This window comes from Ranitomeya variabilis, chromosome 5 (assembly GCF_051348905.1).
Source record: "Ranitomeya variabilis isolate aRanVar5 chromosome 5, aRanVar5.hap1, whole genome shotgun sequence".
NCBI lineage: Eukaryota > Metazoa > Chordata > Amphibia > Anura > Dendrobatidae > Ranitomeya > Ranitomeya variabilis.
The window spans coordinates 175,094,579-175,120,838 of NC_135236.1; the positions used below are offsets into that span (position 1 = coordinate 175,094,579).

The 26,260-nt window shown below is 44.1% G+C and overlaps 1 protein-coding gene across 1 annotated transcript in view; it reads left to right on the top strand.

The window, feature by feature from the left end:
* Positions 1-25,995, top strand: part of HDDC3 (HD domain containing 3) — a 47,468-nt gene extending 21,473 nt beyond the window's left edge. The window contains exons 2-4 of the mRNA XM_077263546.1: positions 2,023-2,078; positions 3,098-3,338; positions 23,314-25,995. Of these exons, the coding sequence (XP_077119661.1) occupies positions 2,023-2,078; positions 3,098-3,338; positions 23,314-23,450 (434 nt within the window). The 3' untranslated portion in view covers positions 23,451-25,995. The remainder of the gene's footprint in view (positions 1-2,022; positions 2,079-3,097; positions 3,339-23,313) is intronic.
* The last annotated feature ends 265 nt before the right edge of the window (positions 25,996-26,260 follow it).

The following is a 26,260-nucleotide window of genomic DNA, read 5'->3' on the forward strand; positions in this document are numbered from 1 at the left end:
AAACACGGAGACATGTCCGTTTTTCTCCGGCAGCACGGTCCGCAAAGCGTCCCGCACACGTGCATACGGAGAACAGTTTGTACTCTCCTCCGTGTGCACGTACCGCTGCAGGAGAAACAGCGCTACAGTAAGGCTAGTTTCACATTTGCGTTTAAAAACGCAGCGTTTAAAACGCAAACGCAGGTGGTGAAAAAACGCATGTAAACGCGTGCAAACGCTGCGTTTTTTAGACGCATGCGTTTTCTCATGCGGTAAAAAAAATGCGGCGTTTTGACGCGTTTACATGTGTTTTTTCCTGCGTTTGCGTTTTTGAAACGCATGCTGAGAAGTGTGTGACAGCTGCCAATCATCAAAATTAGGGTTGAGCGAAACAGATCGGCCAATTTCAAAAGTCGCCGACTTTTGGCAAAGTCGGGTTTCGTTATATATATAATCACTGAGACACACACACACACATATATATATATATATATATATATATATATATATATATATATATATATATATATATATATATATATATATATATATATATATATATATATATATATATATATACTTCAGCGCGATATAGCAGAAAAGCCGATTGCCGGCTTTTCATTTCTCCTGCCTAAACCCGACATATGAGACATGGTTTACATACAGTAAACCATCTCATATCCCCCTTTTTTCTGCATATTCCACACTACTAATGTTAGTAGTGTGTATGCAAAATTTCGGCGCTGTAGCTATTAAATTTAAGGGTTAAATCGCGGAAAAAATTGGCGTGGGCTCCCGCGCAATTTTCTCCGCCAGAGTGGTAAAGCCAGTGACTGAGGGCAGATATTAATAGCCTGGAGAGGGTCCACGGTTATTGCGTCAATTATGACACCTATCCATTATTAATCCAGTTGTATGAAATGGTTAAAAAAAACACACACACTATATTGCAAGGTATTTTAATGAAATAAACACACAGGTTGTTGTAATATTTTATTGCTCTCTCAATCCACCTGAAGACCCTCGTTCTGTAACAAATTAAAAATAATAAACCAACAATAGACATACCTTCCGTAGATCTGTAACGTCCCACGATGTTAATCCATCTGAAGGGGTTAAAATATTTTACAGGCAGGAGCTCTGCTATAATGCAGCTGTGCTCCTGCCTGTAAACCCCGGGGAATGAAGGTAATGTTGGTCAATGACCTATAGTTACCTTCAGTCGCGGTGATGCGCCCTCTGCTGGATGTCCTCATATGACGTCGAGCGTGGGAAAAAGTCATTGACCTACATTACATTGATTTTTCATTCCTTCTCTCCAGCGAACGCTGCTGGGGAGAAGGAATGAATGCCGGCTTCAGCACCAAAAGCAGGGGACAGCGCTTAACTCTAGCGCTGTCTCCTGCATGGTCCGTGTGGTCCTCAGTCGGCACACGTCTGCGGCACGTGTGCCACACTGATGTGCCACGTGAGCACACGGATAACTCCGGTACCGATTTTTCCGGTACCGGAATTATCTGGACGTGTGAGACTGGCCTAAAAGAGTATATAATGACTGTATCAATAAGGATTTGTGAAAGCCAAATACCAGGAAGTCTGAAACGCAAAGCAGCTTTATTTAAAACATAACATACCAGACAAGAAAATGCAGCGTCAAAAACACATGGGAAAAAAAAAAAACCACTCAAAAGGCAATGAAAAACTGCAAATAACCTAATTTACCTAATGAGAGAAAGAAAGAAAAACACAGAAGTAACGAGGACGGGTGGTAAATTCAAACTGTATAAATTGCGCTTGTCAAATGCGAGGAAAAGTAGTGTTGTTAGAATGCCAAGAAGGAAAATGGTTAATTTATGGGAAAAAGTACCTAGATTATAAAATATCTAACTTTTAGCACGAATTAAAAAATGTAATTTAGTTTCACCCAAGATGGAGTCACTTGAGGCACATTTCACTCTAACATTGCTCTTAGTAAGCAAGAAATGTCGCCCCTCTAATTTTGTGTAATAGTGATGTATGACTGCGTGTCCTTTGATATTGTAGGGGTCGCCAGGATTCTGTCTCACGAGGCTGGAATCGATGATGTAGCCGTGCTGCAGGTAAACGTGTGCTGCGTTATTCATTTTATATGTACAGAGTCTGCCTTTTATGTCATCAGTGACAACCTATTCTTTGTAGTTACAGTATACACATATGGCTGTGTTCACACCTGCGCTTGAGCCTCTGTCATCTGGTTTTGTCATGTTCTCGTTGCCCTATTTATTCCAGTAAAGTAATAGACATCCACTATAAACAAATCACTGCTAGCTGTAGAAAATTAACTTTATTCCTCCTGGGAGCCGCCAGCTTTCAGTCATAGAGGCGTTCTGCCATGGCTACTGTCACCGCTAAGTACACAGTTATTGACAGTTGTGAATACACCTTGGAATTTTGATTGACAGCCGGATCTACAGCAAGTACTTGCAGAGTGAGCTGTCAAACTGGCGGGACACGGTGGCTGTAGCTCCTGGCACACCTTTATGACTGAAAGCCGGCGGCTTCTGGGAGGAATAAAGTTCATTGTTTACTGTTAGCCATACTACCCACGATGTGTGAGGGGGGAAAAAAAAAAACACAATGGGCATGAGAACTGAAACACTGCGCTTTTTTGCGCAATTATAATATTCATCGTCTCAAATACTCAAGGTGGGAGAGTAGCCTTAAAGGGTTTTTTCTATGCTTTTTTAATGCTGATCTGTCCACTGTATGGGTCATTAATATAAGACTTTTAGGGTCTGACAGCCAGATGTAAATGGCGAACAAAGTGGAATATAGCAGCTTTTTGTTAACTATGTGGTGGCCACTACCAGGTGCTGCAGATCCGCTCCTACTGAAAAGAATAGCAGCTAGTCTGCAGCCACTATGGTGTACAAAGCTATGCTCTGCTCTCTATACTGTTTGCATTTTTTGCTGAGTATTAGATTTGTGGTCTCAGAAGTAAAACAATCAGAAACATAGGAGCCCTCCATGTTGTTGGCTTCACTTGGGTACGTGGGCTATTATACTGTGAGGTAACGCAGCACCATGGACTTCAGTAACCAAACAACCCGACGCCTCATTTTCCTACTTTGTTTCCTAGGCAGCTCTTCTACATGACACCGTTGAAGATACAAACACATCGTTCCTGGAAATTGAGGAGAAGTTTGGCCTAGAGGTGAGGCGGATAGTGGAAGAGGTGACCGATGACAAGACTTTGCCAAGGATGAGAAGAAAACAGCTGCAGATCGAGCACGCTCCGCACTGCAGCCACAAGGCCAAGCTGGTGAAATTAGCCGACAAATTGTACAATCTGCGGGACCTGAAGCGCAGCACTCCGAAAGGTACTGGGACCCGCCTCGCCCCACAAGGAGCACAAAATCAGCTTTTAGCTATTTTTATTATTTGACCCTTTGTTTCATTGAGCAATTGTGTTTTAAATTGTGACTGACTATTGCCTTTGGGTTACTTGGCTGACATTTCTGTCACTGAAGAACCAGGAGATTACCATATGGTGAGCATACAAACTGCATACAGATATTCCTTGGGGGATCTAAAAGGGATTGTCCTCTTTATTTTAACCCCTTCGCTGCCTGGCGATATTCTGTTTTGTTTTGTCATCTTTATTTTAGTTTCAATAATTTTTATTTTCAATAACATAGCAATTGAACAACAGTTTCCCTTACAAGGGAGTTCAATAAGCATTAAATCTGAACAAAGTGGAAAAACCATACATATATTAAACTCAAGTTCAAAGATACAAATATGACAAGACAAGAACATGGGGAGACATAAAAGAGGGCAAAAGGGGAGGGAAATGAGATACTGCACTTCGTTTCGTGGTAAGCTGTAGTATATTTGTCAGACCAGGTTATACTATGTTCCGTTTTATGGGTTCCGTCTCCTATCTCTCCGCACCCCACCCAACGCCGGCTTAACCCCAGTGTTATCAGAATCTCTCACAGGGTAATAAAGTTCAAATAGATAAAGTCAAGGTTTGTTCAAGATTTAAATTCGAGTTAAGATCTATCCACGGTTTCCAAATCTGGTAGAAGGCCTCCCACAGATCCTCCCTAGTCGCGTGTAAACGTTCAAATAAGAGGATTGAATTCATTTTATCCCTAACTGTCTGGACAGAGAGAAACGGCGACCTCCAATTGGTAGCAATATGTAGTTTAGCGGCCATAAGCAGCTGGCCCATCAGCTTGTGGAATTTATTAGTAAATCCCGGGTATTTGGCTCCCAGGAGGAAAGTGGCCGGGTCAGGTTGTATTGCTCCGCCATACATTTTTCCAATTATTAATCCTACTTCCTGCCACATAGCCGAGGCAACCGGGCATTCCCACCAAATATGCTTCATATCTCCCACAGCGCCACATCCTCTAAAGCATTTATCTGAAATGTTGGGGTATATAGCGTGAAGTTTACTTGGAACTTGGTATGTTCTGTGTAAGACCTTAATGGATGTCTCTGCCAGGGAGGCTTGATGACTGCCCCTGGAAATTGTGTCACAACATCGTCTCCAATTTTCCAAAGTTAATTGGATACCCAGGTCTTCCTCCCACTGTTTCATGTAATGTAATTTGTCATCACCATGTGCAGTATTGAGAGATCCGTATAGCAGAGAAATAGTTCCCCTTCCCAGTGGGTCATCCATGCATCTCTGCTCAAAGCCAGTCGCGCGAAAAGGGATTTTCCGTTGTAGAGTCTGTTCCGCAAAATGGAAAACCTGATAGATACGAAAAGTTTCGCTAATGGGTGGATTGTACTTATGGAGAAATTCTTGTCTAGATAAAATTATATTAAAAGGTGAGCAGAGGTGCTTTAAAGTAGTAATTCCGTTAACCTTCCACCAAGTAAAAGAACGTGGGTCAAGTCCTGGTGGGAACATGGGGTTGCAGAAGAGGGGGGTCAGTGGGGCGGACTCAGATTGGAGTTTAAATTTAAATCTTTCCTTCCTCCAAAGGATTAGGGAGTGTGCTGTGAAAGGTGTTGTAATGTGTAGACCTTTTGGTAATTTTTGTGTGGACCACATGAGGCCCGGCAAGGAAAACGGATGTAAGAGGGATGACTCTAGGTCAACCCATCTCGGAGCACGGTTGGTTGCGCAGGCATTAGCCAATTGGGCCAGCTGAGCCGATTTGTAATACAGTGTGAAATTAGGCATGGAAAGTCCCCCCAGTCTTCTATGTATGAACATAGTTTTTTGACGAATTCTGGGTTTTTTCCCCTGCCAAATAAATTTTGAGATCATAGAGTGAACCTCGTGTAGGGTCTCATGGGGTAATGATATGGGGAGAGAGCGGAATAAGTACAGAAATCTAGGCAAAGAGACCATTTTAATTGCATGCAATCTGCCCAACCAGGTCAACTTCATGGCAGACCATCTAGCTAAGTCAGCTCGAAGATTTTTTATTAATGGGAGATAATTCCACTTAAATAAGGTTGACTTAAGAGAGGTGAGGTTGACCCCGAGATAGGTTATATAATGTTCATTTTTTGTAAATTTGAACTGGGAGATAATATTTGTTTGCATGTCCTTAGTGATATTAAGAAATAGGGCTTCGGATTTGTCAACATTAATTTTGAGTCCTGAGATCGACTCAAATCTACGTAGAACTGAAAATAAATTTGGAAGAGTGGTGAGTGGGCTGGATAGAGTCAGTAGCAAATCATCTGCAAATAAGCTTGCCTTATATTGTGCGCCAAGTCCCACAGGTCCAAGTATGTTCGGGTTGAGCCTTATTGCCTCAGCTAGTGGTTCCATGGCCATGGCAAACAGGGCTGGAGAAAGTGGACAGCCTTGTCTCGTCCCCCTTTGTATGTTGATAGGGGTAGGTTTAGTTGACGGGAGTTTCAGATAGGCTGTTGGACTGTCATACAATAGTTGAAGGCATGAAATAAGGGTGCGAGGGATGCCAAATCTGGATAGAACTTCAAATAGATAGGACCATGAGATCGAGTCGGATGCTTTTTCTATGTCTAAAGCTAATAGTAGTAGGGGTTGTTTATGATAGTTTGCTGAATGTATGATATTTAGATTCCTTCTAATATTGTCGGGACCTTGTCTATTAGGTATGAATCCCACTTGGTCCCGGTGAATAAGGGTAGGTAAAAATTTGTTGAGCCTAGTGGTAATGATGGATGTAAAAAGTTTGAGGTCAACATTTAGTAACGATATAGGTCTATAATTCTTGGGAAGGAGATGGTCTTTCTTTGGTTTTGGGATTACCGCCACGTGGGCGATATAGAATTCAGGGGGCATCTGGGTGCCATTTAGTAGAGCATTACAGTAATTTTTAATGTGCGGTGTGAGGATGTTAGTAAGTTTCTTGTAGTATAGTGCCGTGAGGCCGTCAGGTCCGGGGGCTTTGTTTTTTTTTAGATTTTTAATTACTGCAGAAATTTCATCTTCAGATATTGGTGTATGCATTTGGTCTATCGAAGAGTTGGGGATTTTAGGTAATTTCAATTCATCTAGGAAGGAGGATAAAGATTGCGGTGAGGACATCTGTGGGGAGGTATATAGTTTCTGATAGTAGTCTCGGAATGTTTCGTATACTATATCCGGGTGTGCGGAAATTCTACCTTTGGAGTCTTTGATGGAGGTGATATTATTTAAGGATTCTTTGCATCTGAGTCTACGTGCCAACATGCCAGAAGGTTTATTTGCATATTTATAAAAAGTTGCCTTAGTCCATGTTAATGCTCTCTCTGTTTTGTTTGTAAGAATAGTATCTAATTGCAGTTTAGTGTCTCTAATTTGTTTAATCAGAAAGAGGGAAGTGGTGGTCTGGTTGGCAAGTTCAAGTTTCATAAGTTTAGTCTCTAAGCGTGTTTGTAATTCAGATCTTTGTTTCTTTTTATTGGACGCAATTTTAATTAGTGAGCCAGTAATAAATTTTTTATGTGCCATCCACACTAGACCAGGAATAGTGTCATCAGTGGAATTGGTCTGAAAGTACAGTCCCAACTCCTCTTTGATTTTAGAGAGTGTAGCAGGATCAGTAAGTAGGGACTCGTTCAGTCTCCATTTGAATAATTTAGAAGTGGTGACATTGAATTTGAATGTTGATAGGACAACATCATGGTCAGACCATGATGATGGAATATGACGGGAGAATAGGACAGATGGGATCGTTCTGGTATTAGTTAGGTGCAGGTCTATTCGAGAATAGGACCGGTGTGCAGGTGAAAAGTATGTGTAACCCTTTATAGGGCCATTTAGTTCCCTCCATACATCGACCAGACAGTTGTCTTTCATTAGGTGTTGGATTTTCTTTTTGTCAGCTTTTGTTAAATCCGATCGTTTCTGAGCGCTGCTATCTAATTTAGGATTAATGCTAAAATTGAAGTCGCCGCACCAGATAAGGTGGTCATACGTAAGCGTGGCTAGCTTTGATATAATTAGCTGAAAGACCGATCTCTGGGAAGTTGCGGGCAAATAGCTATTAACAATGCAAATTGTCAGGTTTTGTGATGTTCCAAGATTAATGAGGAATCTGCCCTCTGAGTCCGAGTGTGTGCTGATGGGCTGAAATGGGAAGTTATTCCTAATGAAAGTGGCGACACCTCTCGTTTTTTTATCCCAGTTTGACATATAGTGTTGCGAATAGTTGGCATCGAAGTATTTAGGGTGGGAGGAGGTGGAAAAATGGGTTTCCTGGAGACAAATAATGTCCGGTGTGTGTTTTGAGTAGTCAAGGAAGGCTTTCTTACGTTTAATGGGCGAGTTGAATCCTCGGACATTATGAGAAATAACATTACACATTTTTCAGTGAATATTTACCGCTGAAGAATGAGGAGGCTCGAGCAGGAACCAAAATCACGTTTCCGATTAGCAGCTGTTGACTTAATTGATAGGTGCAGTGATGATCTCTGTGGGAAAACAATAGGAAGGAAACAGACTGGGGGAAGACAAAGACAAACATAACAGTTAGTAATAACAAACGGATATCATATCCGGAAAGTATGGCGATCTGGTTTACCATATTAAGTGGGGTACCAGGTGTCGCCAAGTTTAGGCAGCATGTTATATACCCGACATTTAGGCCCTTGATAAAGAGATTGATATAAAGGGGAGAGAAGAGGAAAAGGAAAGAGAAAAAAAAAAAAAAAAGGGGGGGGGGGGAGAGAAGGGGAGGGAGAAAGGGAGGGGGGAAGAGAAGGAAAAAAGGGGAGGGAGGAAGAAGAGGGGGGGAATGGGAGGAAGGGGGGAGAGTTGAGGGGAGTGGGGTGGAGAAAAGGAAGGGACTGCAGTACGGGAATTATTGGAAAGGAAAGGGAGGTAGGGGGGAATTAGAATGAGGTAAGGAAGTGGAAGAATAAGGTAAATTGGGGATGTAGTAATCTGATGGACCACTTGCATTTAAAGTCAGAATAGAATATCTATACAAATATTCAGTATACAACTACTAATTCTGGAGGGTTGAGAGGAGAGGCAGCAAAGGGTCATCAACCTCTTCCCCCCAACTCCAGGAGCAATCAGGATGAACAGTATCAGCTCGTTCCGCCCCACGGAAATCAAGATAGGTGATCTTGCAATTTGGACATATCAGACGACCCGTGTGTTTTGGCTCCTTGTTCTGGGCATGTTTTGCCATTCTCTTGGTGGTCTTGGTTTTCTCTGCGGCATGGCTGAAGTCTCTAATGAGATCGGGATCCCAGCTTTAAGCATGGCTTGTTTCCCTTCTTCTAGTGTACGGCAGGTGTACAGTTGAGAGTTATATGTAAAGATGAGGGCGAAGGGGAAGTTCCATCTGTATTTGATCTGTGCTGTCTGTAAGGCTGATGTTACTGGTTTGAGAGATCTCCTCCTGGCGAGGGTGGTTGACGCAATATCCGCATAGATATGTACCGAAGATGGCAGTCCCGGTAGGTCTGGATTATCACGTGCAGCATTCAGGATTAAATCTCGTGCCTCCTCATAATGTAGTTTTAGGATCACATCCCTGGGCATATCGCTATTGCGCGGCCTGCCCAGGGCTCTATGGATTCTGGTGATATGCAGCATAGACTGATCTGTGTCAGGGAGTAGTGCGGTGAAAAGGGCAGTAGCAGTGTCTTTGAGAGCTACAATATTTTCAGGGAGCCCCCTGATCCGCAGGTTACCTCGACGTGATCTGTTCTCATAGTCTTCGCATCGGAGTTCTAGTTCTGCGACACGTTCTGCATGCAGTTTGAGGGTTTCGCGATCTTCTTCTAATGCATCTGCAGTAGCATCCATCTTTTCTTCTAGGGCCACCGTACGCTGCATAATGTCTTGTATCTGAGAGGAGATCTTCTGCATGGCTGAGGAAAGCTCAGATCGGAAAGTCTCTTGCAAGGATTTGGTAAGAGCTGCTGTGGAGATCGTTGTCTCCATGTGGGGACCGGTCTCATCCTGGTCCATTATATCTCCCGTGTTCCCCGTAGAGGCCGGGGGGAGAGAAGTCTTAGTAGTCATCTTGGAAATGCTGCTACTCTGAAACAGATCTACGATATTACGGCCAGGTGTTTGTGTCGCGCCTCCCTTCCTAGGCATCGCCAGAAGGAGGGTCTCGCGAGGGTATAGTGAGTCCAGTTGCGGTGCGTTTGGCGTAATTCAGATGCTGATTATGGCCTAAATAGGTAGGTCGGGTAGCGGAGGTCAGCAAGACATGACTGTCACTGCTGAAAACCGCACATGCGCCTCTAAGAAGAGGATTTTTTAGATATTCCTCATAATGTACACAGAATTAGAGCTCAACATGGACACTAGGTGTCGCTATTGTATCAGTGGGGGCGTTCTGTGGCCAGCTGAGTCTTTTTTGTGTATTATAAAATGTATCCCCAGTTCTAAGATTGGGCATTAGGTGTCACTAGATGTCTGTCTTTCAGAGGACCTCCTTTGTATATATGAGTCCCAGGAGGACACCAGTGACACAGAGAGACTAAAGACTGAAAATTATATTAGTATTTGTTGCGTTTTACGTTGTTTGAAATGCAGTTGTTCTTCTGCAGGTATAGTTCAGAAGCTGGTGTGAGAGAAACAGCAATGATGAAAGTAATGAAAATGTAGCGCTGAGTTGTGAAGGAGAGGTGGCTTCAGTCAGAGTGAGGTGCACGCTTATGTGTTCTGCAGTCTCCTCTGTCCCTCAAAGTCTTTTCTGTATCGAGATGTGCTGAGTTTATAGTGGAAAGAACTAGTCTAGAAGGCAGTTCATTAATCAGGGCAGCAAAGAATTACTGTATTAATTGAGTTGTTAAGTGAGCTGTAGTTGAATATAGACAAAAGGGTATGGGGCAGCATAGAGTAATTATAGGTTGTAGGTGAGGAGGGGTCTCAGCAACTGATATAGTTCTTTGTTTTTAGTGCACATCAATTGTAATGTGTGTTCTGGCCACAAACAGTTCCTCCAGTATCTTAGCCCTCAATCAGATGGGTGTGGGAGATCAGGAGACTGGGTGCAGGATGCAGCTATAAGCCGTATATGGGGAGAGATCCCAGACCAGCACAGCCCCTCAGCCAGGCGTGCAAAGGCTCTCTCCGCACCGTGTGACAGGCCCAAGATGGCGCTGGGACTGGCGGGAAAATCCCAGCCCTCCACACACCGCTGCCAGGGAAATGCCCGAGATATCCACCAGACTGCCGGGGGAAAGGAGTGCCGTCACAGAGGGTGAGTTTGCCCGGTTAAGTTTCTACTTGCTATGCTCCGCAGAGCGCGCTGTAAGGCACAGGGGCTTGGTGGTTGTAACGGCGGTGCGGTATGATGTGGGGCACCTCCAGAGGAGTCAGACCGGAGGGGCTGTCTCCACCGATAGATAAGGAGACGTGTGAGCGGCCAGTTCCAGCAGAAGAGGGTGCAGAGGAAAGGGGGAAGTTCGTACCTCCCTGTGTCTTCTTCAGTCCGGTGCAGTGCAGTTCGTAGTTCTGCAGAAGATGGCGGCGCCTTCACTTTCAATCCTTCCCTCTCCTCAGGACCTGGGTTCCGCGCCGGGATGGGGCCCCCCAATCTTCCAAAAACTACTCCAGGGTCAGGTACACCCTTTTGTCCGCTAAGAGGGGTTATCTTCACGGTATTTATGTATTTAAATTCGGTGGGAAAACAGCGCTGGGCAGGAGCTCCACAGAGATGCGACTATTCCTCTCCACAGCTAGGCCACGCCCCCTGTCATCTTTATTTTAACCCCTTCACTGCCTGGCGATATTCTGTTTTGTTTTTGTTTTCCTCCCCTTCTTCCAAGAGCCATAACTTTTTATTTTTCTGGCTATATAGCCATATGAGGGTTTGTTTTCTGTGGATCAAGCTGTACTTTTGATTGACACCATTCATTTTAATGTATACTGTATTGGAAAAGGGGGGAAATAAATTCTAAGTTCTTTTAAATTGCAAAAAAAAAAAATGCAATTCCACAAATTGTTTTTGTTTTTTTTTGATTTATCATGTTCACTATATGGTAAAACTGACCTGAAAATATGATTCTCTTGGTCTGTGTACGTACGCAAATGCCAAACATGTATATTATTTTTGGTGGAAAAAAAGTCAGAAATTTGTGAAAACAAAAACAAATTTTTATTTTGTCCCCAACTTCCGAGACCTGTAACATTTTCATTTTTGGGGATCTGGGGCTATGTGATGGCTTATTTTTTGTGACCTTTGCTGACATTTTTTATTGATACCATTTGGAGGTAGATATGATGTTTTGATTGTCTCTTATTGCATTGTCGTGGCACTTAAAAAAACAAAACGTAATTACTGTCTTCAATAGTCCCCTTAGGAGACTTGAAGCTGCAATAATCTGATTGCTTGTGCTATGTATGGCAGGAACGGGTGTCATCAGCAGACCCCAGCTGTCATGCCAACCCATCGGCGCCACATGATCTCATGGCAGGGGTGCTGATGGGCAGGATTAATGATGCGCTTCCGGCTGGCATGCTTTAAATTTCGCTGTCAGTGAGTGACAGCAGGATTTAACTAGTTAACAGCCATGGGCGGAACACCACTGCAACCGCAGCTGTTAGAGACACTTTATGGCTGATTAAATCATCAAGGATAAACAAAGATGTGGGCTTGCAGGAACACGACCTTTGACATGTACATCAAAGGTAGTGAAAGGGTTACGGTAATTAAATGCATGTATTTGGGACTAAAAACCATTTTTGATATTGTGTTTCATAAACCTTTCTGTGTTGTACTATTGCGGGCTGCAGAATGTGTTAACTAAATATGTCAGTGTTATGGAAGAGTTTTTAGATCATTTTTCAATTTTTTGGGGGGCACCTCTTAGATGAGTTAAGTTAGGACTACACCACAACTTTGACGGCAACAGCCATCGCACAACCAAATTTTACTTGGTGTCGCTACTACATCACAGTACCATTCAAGTGAAAGGGTCCAATTGTGACACTTACACAAGCGCAACAAGCAAGTTGCAAAAGAATCGGACTGTTGGATTTTTTTGGGGGGGGGGCTTGCTTGTCCTGGTTGTTTAGGTGTCGCAATGAGACCTGTTGTGAATTCTGCTCTTGGGCTCCCTCCGGTGGTTGTTAGTGGTAGTGCAGTTGTCTTGGGGTTGTTATCCAGGACAGGTGTTTCTGCTGATTGCAGCTCTACTAGGTATTTAGGTGTGCAGGATCCATTACTCCTGGCCAGTTGTCCATTGTTCTTGGAGGGATTGCATCTCTCTCTGGTTCTTCATGCCCTGCTGCCAATTCAGCTAAGATAAGTGTCTGTTTTTTTGTCTCTGTGCACACATGCAGTGTGCTTGCAATTCAGTGCAATTCATTGTGTTTTTGTCCAGCTTAGACTTTGTTTGGATTTATCAGTCATGCTGGATTCTCAGGAGATGCAGATATACTTTCTATGTCTTTAGTTAGATGTAGAATATTTGTATTATCTGCTGTGGATATTTTTAGGATTTTAATACTGACCGCTTAGAATTCTGTCCTATCCTTTTTTATTTAGCTAGAAGTGCCTCTTTTGCTAAATCCTGTTTTTCTGCCTGCGTGTGTCTTTCCTCTTATACTCACAGTCAATATTTGTGGGGGGCTGCCTATCCTTTGGGGTTCTGCTCTGAGGCAAGATAGAATTTCCATCTATAGGGGTATTTAGTTCTCCGGCTGTGTCGAGGTGTCTAGGACGTGTTAGGTACACCCCACGGCTACTTCTAGTTGCGGTGTCAGTTTAGGGTTTGCGGTCAGTACAGGTACCACCTACTCCTGAGAAAGTCTCTCATGCGGCTCCAAGGTCACCGGATCATAACAGTACAACTGGCCAACAATGAGTTAAATGCATCTCAGAAGAAGGGAAGAAAGGTGTTGAGCCATTTTTTTTTCTGTTGTCTGTTTTGTCTCTTCTTCCCTCTTTTCCTCTGGGTGACTGAGGAGTCTTGTGCTAGCATGGATGTTCAGGGATTAGTTTCTCGTGTAGACCAGCTTGCTGCTAGGGTACAGGGTATTTCTGATTATATTGTTCAGACTCCGCTTTTAGAGCCTAGGATTCCTACTCCAGATTTGTTTTTTGGGGACAGGTCCAAATTTGTGAGTTTTAAAAACAACTGTAAACTGTTTTTTGCTCTGAAACCTCGTTCCTCTGGTGATCCCATTCAGCAGGTTAAAATTGTCATCTCCCTGCTGCGTGGCGACCCTCAGGATTGGGCATTTTCCCTGGAATCTGGGAATCCGGCCTTGCTTAATGTAGATGCCTTTCTTCAGGCTCTAGGATTATTATATGATGAACCAAATTCTGTGGATCAAGCGGAAAAGATCTTGTTGGCCCTGTCTCAGGGTCAAGAAGCGGCAGAATTGTATTGTCAGAAATTTAGAAAATGGTCTGTGCTGACTAAATGGAATGATGCTTTGGCGGCAATTTTCAGAAAGGGTCTTTCTGAATCTGTTAAAGATGTTATGGTGGGGTTTCCCACGCCTGTTGGTCTGAGTGATTCTATGTCTCTGGCCATTCAGATTGATCGGCGCTTGCGGGAGCGCAGAACTGTGCGCGCTGTGGCATTGTCCTCAGAGCTGATGCCTGAGCCTATGCAGTGTGATAGGATTCTGTCTAGAACGGAACAACAAGGATTCAGACGTCAGAATAGGTTGTGTTTTTATTGTGGCGATGCTTCTCATGTCATTTCAGTCTGCCCTAAGCGTACAAAGAGAATCGCTAGTTCAGTTACCATCAGTACTGTACAACCTAAATTTCTGTTATCTGTGACCTTGATCTGCTCATTGTCGTTATTTTCTGTCATGGCGTTTGTGGATTCAGGCGCCGCTTTGAACTTAACCCCTTCATGACCCAGCCTATTTTGGCCTTAATGACCTTGCCGTTTTTTGAAATTCTGACCAGTGTCCCTTTATGAGGTAATAACTCAGGAACGCTTCAACGGATCCTAGCGATTCTGAGATTGTTTTTTCATGACATATTGGGCTTCATGTTAGTGGTAAATTTAGGTCAATAATTTTTTAGTTTATTTGTGAAAAAAACGGAAATTTGGCAAAAATTTTGAAAATTTCGCAATTTTCACATTTTGAATTTTTATTCTGTTAAACCAGAGAGTTATGTGACACAAAATAGTTAATAAATAACATTTCCCACATGTCTACTTTACATCAGCACAATTTTGGAAACAAATGTTTTTTTTGCTAGGAAGTTATAAGGGTTAAAATTTGACCAGTGATTTCTCATTTTTACAACAAAATTTACAAAACCATTTTTTTTAGGGACCACCTCACATTTGAAGTCAGTTTGAGGGTTCTATATGGCTGAAAATACCCAAAAGTGACACCATTCTAAAAACAGCACCCCTCAAGGTGCTCAAAACCACATTCAAGAAGTTTATTAACCCTTCAGGTGTTTCACAGCAGCAGAAGCAACATGGAGGGGAAAAATTAACATTTAACTTTTTAGTCACAAAAATGATCTTTTAGCGAATTTTTTTTTATTTTCCCAAGGGTAAAAGGAGAAACTGGACCACGAACGTTGTTGTCCAATTTGTCCTGAGTACGCTGATACCTCATATGTGGGGGTAAACCACTGTTTGGGCGCACGGCAGGGCTCGGAAGGGAAGGAGCGCCATTTGACTTTTTCAATGAAAAATTGGCTCCAATCTTTAGCGGACACCATGTCGCGTTTGGAGAGCCCCCGTGTGCCTAAACATTGGAGCTCCCCCACAAGTGACCCCATTTTGGAAACTAGACCCCCCAAGGAACTTATCTAGAAGCATAGTGAGCACTTTAAAACCTCAGGTGCTTCACAAATTGATCCGTAAAAATGAAAAAGTACTTTTTTTTCACACACAATTTCTTTTAGCCTCAATTTTTTCATTTTCACATGGGCAACAGGATAAAATGGATCCTAAAATTTGTTGGACAATTTCTCCTGAGTACACCGATACCTTACATGTGGGGGTAAACCACTGTTTGGGCACATGGTAAGGCTCGGAAGGGACGGAGCGCCATTTGACTTTTTGAATGAAAAATTATCTCCATCGCTAGCGGACACCATGTCGCGTTTGGAGAGCCCCTGTGTGCCTAAACATTGGAGCTCCCCTACAAGTGAGCCCATTTTGGAAACTAGACCCTCCAAGGAACTTATCTAGAAGCATAGTGAGCACTTATAACCCCCAGGTGCTTCACAGAAGTTTATAACGCAGAGCCGTGAAAATAAAAAATAATTTTTCTTTCCTCAAAAATGATTTTTAGCCCAGAATTTTTTATTTTCCCAAGGGTAATAGGAGAAATTGGACCGCAAATGTTGTTGTCCAGTTTATCCTGAGTACGATGATACCCCATATGTGGGGGTAAACCACTGTTTGGGCGCACGGCAGGGCTCGGAAGGGAAGGCACGCCATTTGGCTTTTTGAATGGAAAATTAGCTCCAATCATTAGCGGACACCATGTCGCGTTTGGAGAGCCCCTGTGTGCCTAAACATTGGAGCTCCCGCACAAGTGACCCCATTTTGGAAACTAGACCTCCCAAGGAACTTATCTAGATGTGTGGTGAGCACTTTGAACCCCCAAGTGCTTCACAGAAGTTTACAACGCAGAGCCATGAAAATAAAAAATAATTTTTCTTTTCTCAAAAATGATTTTTTAGCCCACAATTTTCTATTTTCCCAAGGGTAACAGGAGAAATTGGACCCCAAAAGTTGTTGTCCAGTTTCTCCTGAGTACGCTGATACCCCATATGTGGGGGTAAACCACTGTTTTGGCACACGTCGGGGTTAGGAAGGGAAGTAGTGATGTTTTGAAATGCAGACTTTGATGGAATGCTCTGCGGGTGTCAGGTTGCGTTTGCAGAGCCCCTGATGTGCCTAAACAGTAGGAACTCCCCACAAGTGACTCCATTTTGGAAACTAGACCCCCAAGGGAACTTATCTAGATGTGTGGTGAGCACTTTGAACCCCCAAGTGCTTCACAGAAGTTTATAACGTAGAGCCGTGAAAATAATAAATCTGTTTCCTTTCCTCAAAAATATTTTTTTAGCCCAGAATTTTTTATTTTTGCAAGGGTAACAGGAGAAATTTGACCCCAAAGTTGTTGTCCAGTTTCTCCTGAGTACGCTGATACCCCATATGTGGGGGTAAACCACTGTTTGGGCACATGCCGGGGCTCGGAAGGGAAGTAGTGACGTTTTGGAATGCAGACTTTGATGGAATGGTCTGCGGGCATCATGTTACGTTTGCAGAGCCCCTGATATGCCTAAACAGTAGAAACCCCCCATAAGTGACCCCATTTTGGAAACTAGACCCCCCAAGGAACTTATCTAGATGTGTGGTGAGCACGTTCAACCCCCAAGTGCTTCACAGAAGTTTACAACGCAGAGCCGTGAAAATAAAAAAGCATTTTTCTTTCCTCAAAAAAGATGTTTTAGCAAGCAATTTTTTATTTTCACAAGGGTAACAGGAGAAATTGGACCCCAATATTTGTTGCCCAGTTTGTTGTGAGTACGCTGATACCCCATATGTGGGGGTAAACCACTGTTTGGGCACACGTCAGGGCTCGGAAGGGAAGTAGTGACATTTGAAATGCAGACTTTGATGGAATGGTCTGCGGGCGTCACATTGCATTTGCAGAGCCCCTGATGGTCCTAAACAGTAGAAACACCCCACAAGTGACCCCATTTTGGAAACTAGACCCCCCAAGGAACTTATCTAGATGTGTGGTGAGCACTTGCAACCCCCAAGTGCTTCACAGAAGTTTATAACGCAGAGCCGTGAAAATAAAAAATAATTGTTCTTTCCTCAAAAATTATGTTTTAGCAAGTAATTTTTTATTTTTGCAAGGGTAACAGGAGAAATTGGACCCCAACAGTTGTTGCCCAGTTTGTCCTGAGTACGCTGGTACCCCATATGTGGGGGTAAACCACTGTTTGGGCGCACGTCGGGGCTTGGAAGGGAGGGAGCACCATTTGACTTTTTGAACGCAAGATTGGCTGGAATCAATGGTGGCGCCATGTTGCGTTTGGAGACCCCTGATGTGCCTAAACAGTGGAAACCCCTCAATTCTAACTTCATCACTAACCCCAACACACCCCTAATCCTAATCCCAACTGTAGCCATAACCCTAATCACAACCCTAACCCCAACACACCCCTAACCACAACCCTAACCCCAACACACCCGTAACCCTAATTCCAACCCTAATCCTAACCCTAATCCCAACCCTAACCCTAATCCCAACCCTAACCACAACTGTAACCCCAACACACCCCTAACCCTATCCGTAACCCTAACCACAAGCCTAATCTTAACCCTATTTCCAACCCTAGCCCTAATTCCAACCCTAACTCTTATTCCAACCCTAACCCTAAGGCTATGTGCGCACGTTGCGGATTCGTGTGAGATTTTTCCACACGATTTTTGAAAAATCTGCAGGTAAAAGGCACTGCGTTTTACCTGCGGATTTACAGCGGATTTCCAGTGGTTTTTTGTGCGGATTTCACCTGCGGATTCCTATTGAGGAACAGGTGGAAAACGCTGCGGAATCCGCACAAAGAATTGACATGCTGCGGAAAATACAACGCAGCGTTTCTGCACGGAATTTTCCGCACCATGGGCACAGCGGATTTGGTTTTCCATAGGTGTACATGGTACTGTAAACCTGATGGAAAACTGCTACGAATTCGCAGCGGCCAATCCGCTGCGGATCCGCGGCCAATCCGCTGCGGATCCGCGGCCAATCCGCACTGTGTGCACATGCCATAACCCTACCCCTAACCCTAACCCTACCCGTAACCCTAACCCTACCCCTAGTTCTAACCCTAACCCTAGTTCTAACCCTAACCCTAGTGGAAAAAGAAAAAAAAAATATTTTCTTTATTTTATTATTGTCCCTACCTATGGGGGTGATAAAGGGGGGGGTTAATTTATTATTTTTTTATTTTGATCGCTGTGATAGAACCTATCACAGCGATCAAAATGTACTTTTAACGAATCTGCCGACTGGCAGATTCGGCGGGCGCACTGAGCATGCGCCCGCCATTTTGGAAGATGGCGGCGCCCAGCGAGGAGGCGGACGGACACCGGGAGCCTCGGTGAGTATAAAGGGGGGGAGATCGGGGCCCGGGGGGGGCGTCGGAGCACAGGGGGGTGGCATAGCAGCACGGGGGGAGCGGGCAGGAGCACGGGGCAGCGGAGCACAGGACCGAGGGGAGCGGAGCACAGATCGGTCGCTTGGGGGGGGCGATCGGTGGGGTGGGGTGGGGGGGGTCACATTAGTGTTTCCAGCCATGGCCGATGATATTGCAGCATCGGCCATGGCTGGATTTTAATATTTCACCAGTTTTTCAGGTGAAATATTACAAATCGCTCTGATTGGCAGTTTCACTTTCAACAGCCAATCAGAGCGATCGTAGCCACGGGGGGGTGAAGCCACCCCCCCTGGGCTGAAGCACCACTCCCCCTGTCTCTGCAGATCGGGTGAAATTGGAGTTAACCCCTTCACCCGATCTGCAGGGACGCGATCATTCCATGACGCCACATAGGCGTCATGGGTCGGAATGGCACGGGTTTTCATGACGCCTACGTGGCGTCATGGGTCGGGAAGGGGTTAATGGACTTTGAACTTAATGGACTTTGAATTTGCCAGGAGTTGTGGTTTCCCCTTGCAGTCTTTGCAGAACCCTATTCCTTTAAGGGGCATTGATGCTACACCTTTGGCTAAAAATAAACCCCAGTTTTGGACACAGGTGACCATGTGCATGGCGCCAGCCCATCAGGAAGATTGTCGTTTTCTGGTGTTGCATAATTTGCATGATGCTATTGTGCTGGGTTTTCCCTGGTTGCAGATACATAATCCTGTGTTGGATTGGAAGTCTATGTCTGTGACTAGTTGGGGATGTCAGGGGGTTCATAATGACGTTCCTTTGATGTCAATCTCCTCTTCTTCCTCTTCTGAAATTCCAGGAGTTTTTGTCTGATTTTCAGGATGTATTCGATGAGCCCAAGTCCAGTTCCCTTCCACCGCATAGGGACTGTGATTGTGCTATTGACTTGATTCCAGGCTGTAAGTTTCCTAAGGGCCGACTTTTTAACCTGTCTGTGCCTGAACATACCGCCATGCGGAGTTATGTTAAGGAGTCTTTGGAGAAAGGGCATATTCGGCCATCTTCTTCACCGTTGGGAGCGGGATTTTTTTTTTGTTGCTAAGAAGGATGGCTCCTTGAGACCCTGTATTGATTATCGCCTCTTGAATAAGATCACTGTCAAGTTTCAATACCCTTTACCTTTGCTTTCCGATTTGTTTGCTAGGATTAAGGGGGCTAGTTGGTTTACTAAGATTGACCTTCGGGGGGCATATAATCTTGTTTGTATTAAGCAGGGTGATGAATGGAAAACTGCGTTTAATACGCCCAAAGGCCATTTTGAATACCTTGTGATGCCATTCGGACTCTCTAATGCTCCATCTGTTTTTCAGTCCTTCATGCATGATATCTTCCGGAATTATCTTGATAAATTCATGATTGTATATTTGGATGACATCTTGATTTTTTCCGATGATTGGGAGTCTCATGTGAAACAGGTCAGGATGGTATTTCAGATCCTTCGTGATAATGCCTTGTTTGTGAAGGGGTCCAAGTGCCTCTTTGGAGTACAGAAGGTTTCTTTTTTAGGCTTAATTTTTTCTCCCTCATCTATAGAGATGGATCCGGTTAAGGTTCAGGCCATTCATGATTGGATTCAGCCCACATCCGTGAAGAGCCTTCAGAAATTTTTGGGCTTTGCTAATTTTTATCGCCGTTTCATTGCTAACTTCTCCAGTGTGGTTAAACCCCTGACCGATTTGACGAAGAAAGGCGCTGATGTAACAAATTGGTCCTCTGTGGCTGTCTCTGCCTTTCAGGAGCTTAAACGCCGATTTACTTCTGCCCCGGTGTTGCGTCAGCCGGATGTTTCTCTTCTGTTTCAGGTTGAGGTTGACGCTTCTGAGATTGGGGCAGGGGCCGTTTTGTCTCAGAGGAATTCTGTTGGTTCCTTGATGAAACCGTGTGCCTTCTTTTCCCTTAAGTTTTCGCCTGCTGAACGCAATTATGATGTCGGCAATCGGGAGTTGTTGGCTATGAAGTGCCAAGTTGAGGAATGGCGACATTGGCTTGAGGGAGCCAAGCACCGTATTGTGGTCTTGACCGATCATAAAAATCTGATTTACCTCGAGTCTGCCAAACGGCTAGACAGGCTCGATTGTCCCTGTTTTTCTCCCGTTTTGATTTTGTGGTCTCGTATCTTCCGGGTTCTAAGAATATTAAGGCTGATGCCCTCTCTAGGAGTTTTTTGCCTGATTCTCCTGAGGTACTTGAACCGGTCGGCATTCTGAGGGAGGGGGTGGTCCTTTCTGCCATTTCCCCTGATTTGCGACGGGTTCTGCAGGAATTTCAGGCTGACAAACCTGACCGCTGTCCAGTGGGCAAATTGTTTGTTCCTGACAGATGGACTAGTAGAGTGATTTCTGAGGTTCATTGTTCGGTGTTGGCTGGCCATCCTGGTATTTTTGGTACCAGAGATTTGGTTGGTAGGTCCTTTTGGTGGCATTCTTTGTCGAGTGATGTGCGTTCTTTTGTGCAGTCCTGTGGGACTTGTGCGCGGGCCAAGCCTTGTTGTTCCCGTGCTAGTGGGTTGCTTTTGCCTTTGCCGGTCCCTGAGAGGCCCTGGACGCATATTTCTATGGATTTTATTTCAGATCTTCCGGTTTCCCAGAAGGTGTCGGTTATCTGGGTGGTTTGTGACCGGTTCTCTAAGATGATTCATTTGGTGCCTTTGCCTAAATTGCCTTCCTCTTCTGATTTGGTTCCGTTGTTTTTTCAGCATGTGGTTCGTTTGCATGGTATTCCGGAGAATATTGTGTCCAACAGAGGTTCCCAGTTTGTTTCTAGGTTTTGGCGGGCCTTTTGTGCTAGGCTGGGCATTGATTTGTCTTTTTCTTCCGCATTTCATCCGCAGACAAATGGCCAGACCGAGCGAACTAATCAGACTTTGGAAACTTATTTGAGATGCTTTGTGTCTGCTGATCAGGATGATTGGGTGGCTTTCTTGCCATTGGCCGAGTTTGCCCTTAATAATCGGGCTAGTTCGGCTACCTTGGTTTCGCCCTTCTTTTGTAATTCTGGTTTTCATCCTCGTTTTTCTTCAGGGCAGGTTGAGCCTTCTGATTGTCCTGGTGTGGATTCTGTGGTTGACAGGTTGCAGCAGATTTGGGCTCATGTGGTGGACAATTTGGTGTTGTCTCAGGAGGAGGCTCAGCATTTTGCTAACCGTCGTCGGTGTGTTGGTTCCCGGCTTCGGGTTGGGGATTTGGTCTGGTTGTCTTCCCGTCATGTTCCTATGAAGGTTTCTTCTCCTAAGTTTAAGCCTCGGTTTATTGGTCCTTATAGGATTTCTGAGATTATCAATCCGGTGTCTTTTCGTTTGGCCCTTCCGGCCTCTTTTGCCATCCATAATGTTTTCCATAGATCTTTATTGCGGAAATATGTGGTGCCCGTTGTTCCCTCTGTTGATCCTCTTGCTCCTGTTTTGGTTGATGGGGAGTTGGAGTATGTGGTTGAGAAGATTTTGGATTCTCGCTTTTCGAGGCGGAGGCTTCAGTACCTTGTCAAATGGAAGGGTTATGGCCAGGAGGATAATTCTTGGGTTTTTGCCTCTGATGTCCATGCTGCTGATTTGGTCCGTGCTTTTCATCTGGCTCGTCCTGATCGGCCTGGGGGCTCTGGTGAGGGTTCGGTGACCCCTCTTCAAGGGGGGGGGGGTACTGTTGTGAATTCTGCTCTTGAGCTCCCTCCGGTGGTTGTTAGTGGTAGTGCAGTTGTCTTGGGGTTGTAATCCAGGACAGGTGTTTCTGCTGATTGCAGCTCTACTAGGTATTTAGGTGTGCAGGATCCATTACTCCTGGCCAGTTGTCCATTGTTCTTGGAGGGATTGCATCTCTCTCTGGTTCCTCATGCCCTGCTGCCAATTCAGCTAAGATAAGTGTCTGGTTTTTTGTCTCTGTGCACACATGCAGTGTGCTTGCAATTCAGTGCAATTCATTGTGTTTTTGTCCAGCTTAGACTTTGTTTGGATTTATCAGTCATGCTGGATTCTCAGGAGATGCAGATATACTTTCTATGTCTTTAGTTAGATGTAGAATATTTGTATTATCTGCTGTGGATATTTTTAGGATTTTAATACTGAGCGCTTAGAATTCTGTCCTATCCTTTTTTATTTAGCTAGAAGTGCCTCTTTTGCTAAATCCTGTTTTTCTGCCTGCGTGTGTCTTTCCTCTTATACTCACAGTCAATATTTGTGGGGGGCTGCCTATCCTTTGGGGTTCTGCTCTGAGGCAAGATAGAATTCCCATTTCCATCTATTGGGGTATTTAATCCTCCGGCTGTGTCGAGGTGTCTAGGACGTGTTAGGTACACCCCACGGCTACTTCTAGTTGCGGTGTCAGTTTAGGGTTTGCGGTCAGTACAGGTACCACCTACTCCTGAGAAAGTCTCTCATGCGGCTCCAAGGTCACCGGATCATAACAGAGACCCATTCACTTGTATAGCAAAGGCACCGAGCGTACTCGGTCGTGCGGCCAAAGTCACCATGAGCCCCTGCCTTATGATGACTGCAGACCACACCAAAGTTGAATGTGCAGAGAAATCAAGAGCCTGTAAAAGCCAAACGGTGCTACATTTTCAAACGAGCCCAATTGCAAAAGTAAGTTTTATCCCACAATTACATGTGTATTAAGCATTTGTTGTCTCCAAAGGTGGACAACTCCAGAGGCTCCCAGTGCTGAAAAGCAACAGTTATATATTATTTGCTTTTTTAAAAATGTTGTCAGCATTATTATTATTTTTGTTGCTCTCCAACCTAAACCTTTTATTTTTTTTGTAGGCTGGTCAGAAAAGCGAGTACAAGAATATTTCCAGTGGGCATTCCAGGTTGTGAGTGGTCTACAAGGCACCAATGTGGCGATGGAGAAACATCTGGACCAGTTATTCAAAGAGAGGGGGGTTTCAGCCTCTGTATGAGACTGCACACGTCCACAGGAGAAGGGCCACGTGCCATAGATCATCCATGTACATGTATAATTTATACCGCACTATTTCCCCACACCATTGGTTGCAATCAGGGAGGACGTGAAACTATACTGTAGGTAGGGTTACTTCATGAAGTGGAAAAATCATGTTTATTTTGCCATAGGTTTGTTAAAAATGCCTTTGGACTGCGACATGAAAATTCCCCAACATTAAGGCTGTGTGCACACATAGCAGATTTTTTGCGTTTTTTTCGCTATAAAACCGCGAAAAAAACGCTAACATTAAGCATCCTATGTAACAGAATGCAATCCGCATTTTTTGTGCACATGCTGCATTTTTTTCCTGAGCGGAATCGCAATCCAGAAAAAAACGCAGCATGTTCATTAAAATTGCGGAATCGCGGCGATTCCGCACACCTAGGAATGCATTGATCCGCTTACTTCCCGCATGGGGCTATGCCCACCATGCGGGAAGTAAGCAGATCATATGCGGTTGGTAACCAGGGTGGAGGAGAGGAGACTCTCCTCCACGGACTGGGCACCATATAAGTGGTAAAAAAAAAGAATTAAAATAAAAAATAGCGATATACTCACCCTCTGGCGGCCCGACCTTCTCAGCGGCTTCCGAGGTGTGTGTGAAGGACCTGTGATGACGTCACGGTCACATGACCGCGGGTCACGTGACCGCTACGTCAATGGAAGGTCCTGAACACACAGCATTAGGAACGGACGCCGCTGAGGTGAGTATAACCTTTTTTTTTAATTTTTTTTTATTATTTTTAACATTCTACCTTTTACTATAGATGCTGCATAGGCTGCATCTATAGTAAAAAGTTGGTCACACTTGTCAAACACTGTTTGACAAGTGTGACCAACCTGTCAAACAGTTTTCCAAGCGATGCTACAGATCGCTTGGAAAACGCTAGCATTCTGCAAGCTAATTATGCTTGCAAAACGCTAGTTTTCTGCGTGTATATGCATGCAAATTCTGCATGCGATATACCCGCGGCAGGAGGCGCAGAATTGCCGCGGAAATTTCCGCGGCAATTCTGCTACGTGTGCACATAGCCTAAAGCTTTAGTAAGCTGATTTGGGCTAGTAATATTTAGCTGCTATTTATTTTCCTCAGATCTGCTGCTTAGCTGCATTTTTTACTCCTATCCATTAGGACACAGCTGTGATCTATGACCACAGCTCCTCTACAGTGCCTACAGGAGGCCAGCGGTAGTCTGAGACACTCCCTCTGTCTTATCATTGGTTCCACCATCCCTTGCCCTGCAACTATACCTCATCTGATTGGCTTCTGTGTACAAGTCTAACACAGGATCACCAGGAAGTGAGGGAGTAGTGGCTGAAGATTATCGAAAATCCAGAGTGAAATAGATAATTGCCCCACATATACTAAGGGGTATAAGCCAAGGTAAGGGAGGAGAATGTAGGATCGCTTTAAATTCTTACTGTTGAAAAGATTAGTGTCATAGACAACATTAATAAAATGACCGTTATATGAGGCTTCATTCACATATTTATATTTTTAACCAAAATTAGGATCTGTTTAAAGGGCTTTGCCACTAGATTTTAATTAACGCTGATTTGGCCTAGTGGGTGTAATAATAAACAAAATCCCCATGGAGTCGCTGATTGGCTGCAGCCGTCCCATGAACAGGATTCTTATTATTATTGCAAGCCAAAAGAGATTGTTAAAAAAGCAGAAGGGAAGTATGAAGAATTTCTAATTACGGTACTTCTTCTTTCTTTAGGATCCACTATTGATTTATGATCAATCCTGTGTAAATGGAGCCCTGCGCTTGATTTACCATTCATTTTTTGAGTTTTTATTAGAAAAAAAATGAAAGAAGTGTCTCTAATTTTTTTTGTTCTGTATGATCCACTCCAAGTTTTTGGTGAAGAAAATGATTGACAACTGCATTCAGCTGACCCGTGCAGAGACGGCCTAAATGCTTGTATGCTCCATTTAGGTTGGTGTTCTTGGGAGCACTGTGCGTACAGGACGTTTCTTGCATGGCAGACTGGAGACGCGGGGTTAATTCACTGGTATAAAATAACTGGGCAGTAAAGTCAGAGCTATATTTTACTGTTTTTTTTTTGTTTTTCTTTAGATATTATTTATAAAAAAGAAAAGTCCATGCCACTTTACAACACTTGCTGCCTTTTCAACCACAAGAACTTTTTTTCTGTTTGTTTTGAATGTTCTAAAATCTTAAGTGGTACCATAAAGCCACTGATGGGCACATATTTCTCTTAGAATTTTACTATTTAAAGGGGTATTTTCAAGTTTGGCCGTTATCCTATATTGCCATTCTTTTAGGAATGTAAAAGACCAGGTTATTTTTGACTCTCCCATTATGAATGAATGGAGTGTTAGTAGTGATGAGCGAGTATATTCGTTACTAGAGTTTCTCCGAGCACGCTCGGGTGGTCTCCCGAGTATTTTGGCATGCTCGGAGATTTAGTTTTCATTGCCGCAGCTGCATGATTTGCGGCTGCTAGACAGGCTGAATACCTGTGGGAATTCCCTAACAAACAGGCAATCCTCACATGTATTCAGCCTGTCTAGCAGCCGCAAATCATGCAGCTGCGGCAACGAAAACTAAATCTCCGAGCATGTCAAAATACTCGGGAGACCACCCGAGCTTGCTCGGAGAAACTCTAGTAACGAGTATACTCGCTCATCACTAAGTGTTAGTGCATTATCATCCACCGCTCCATCCACACTAGGCTCTGCAGAGCCTCAGTTCTCCTGATTGGTGGCGGTCCCAACATTCGGACCCTCGGTGATCA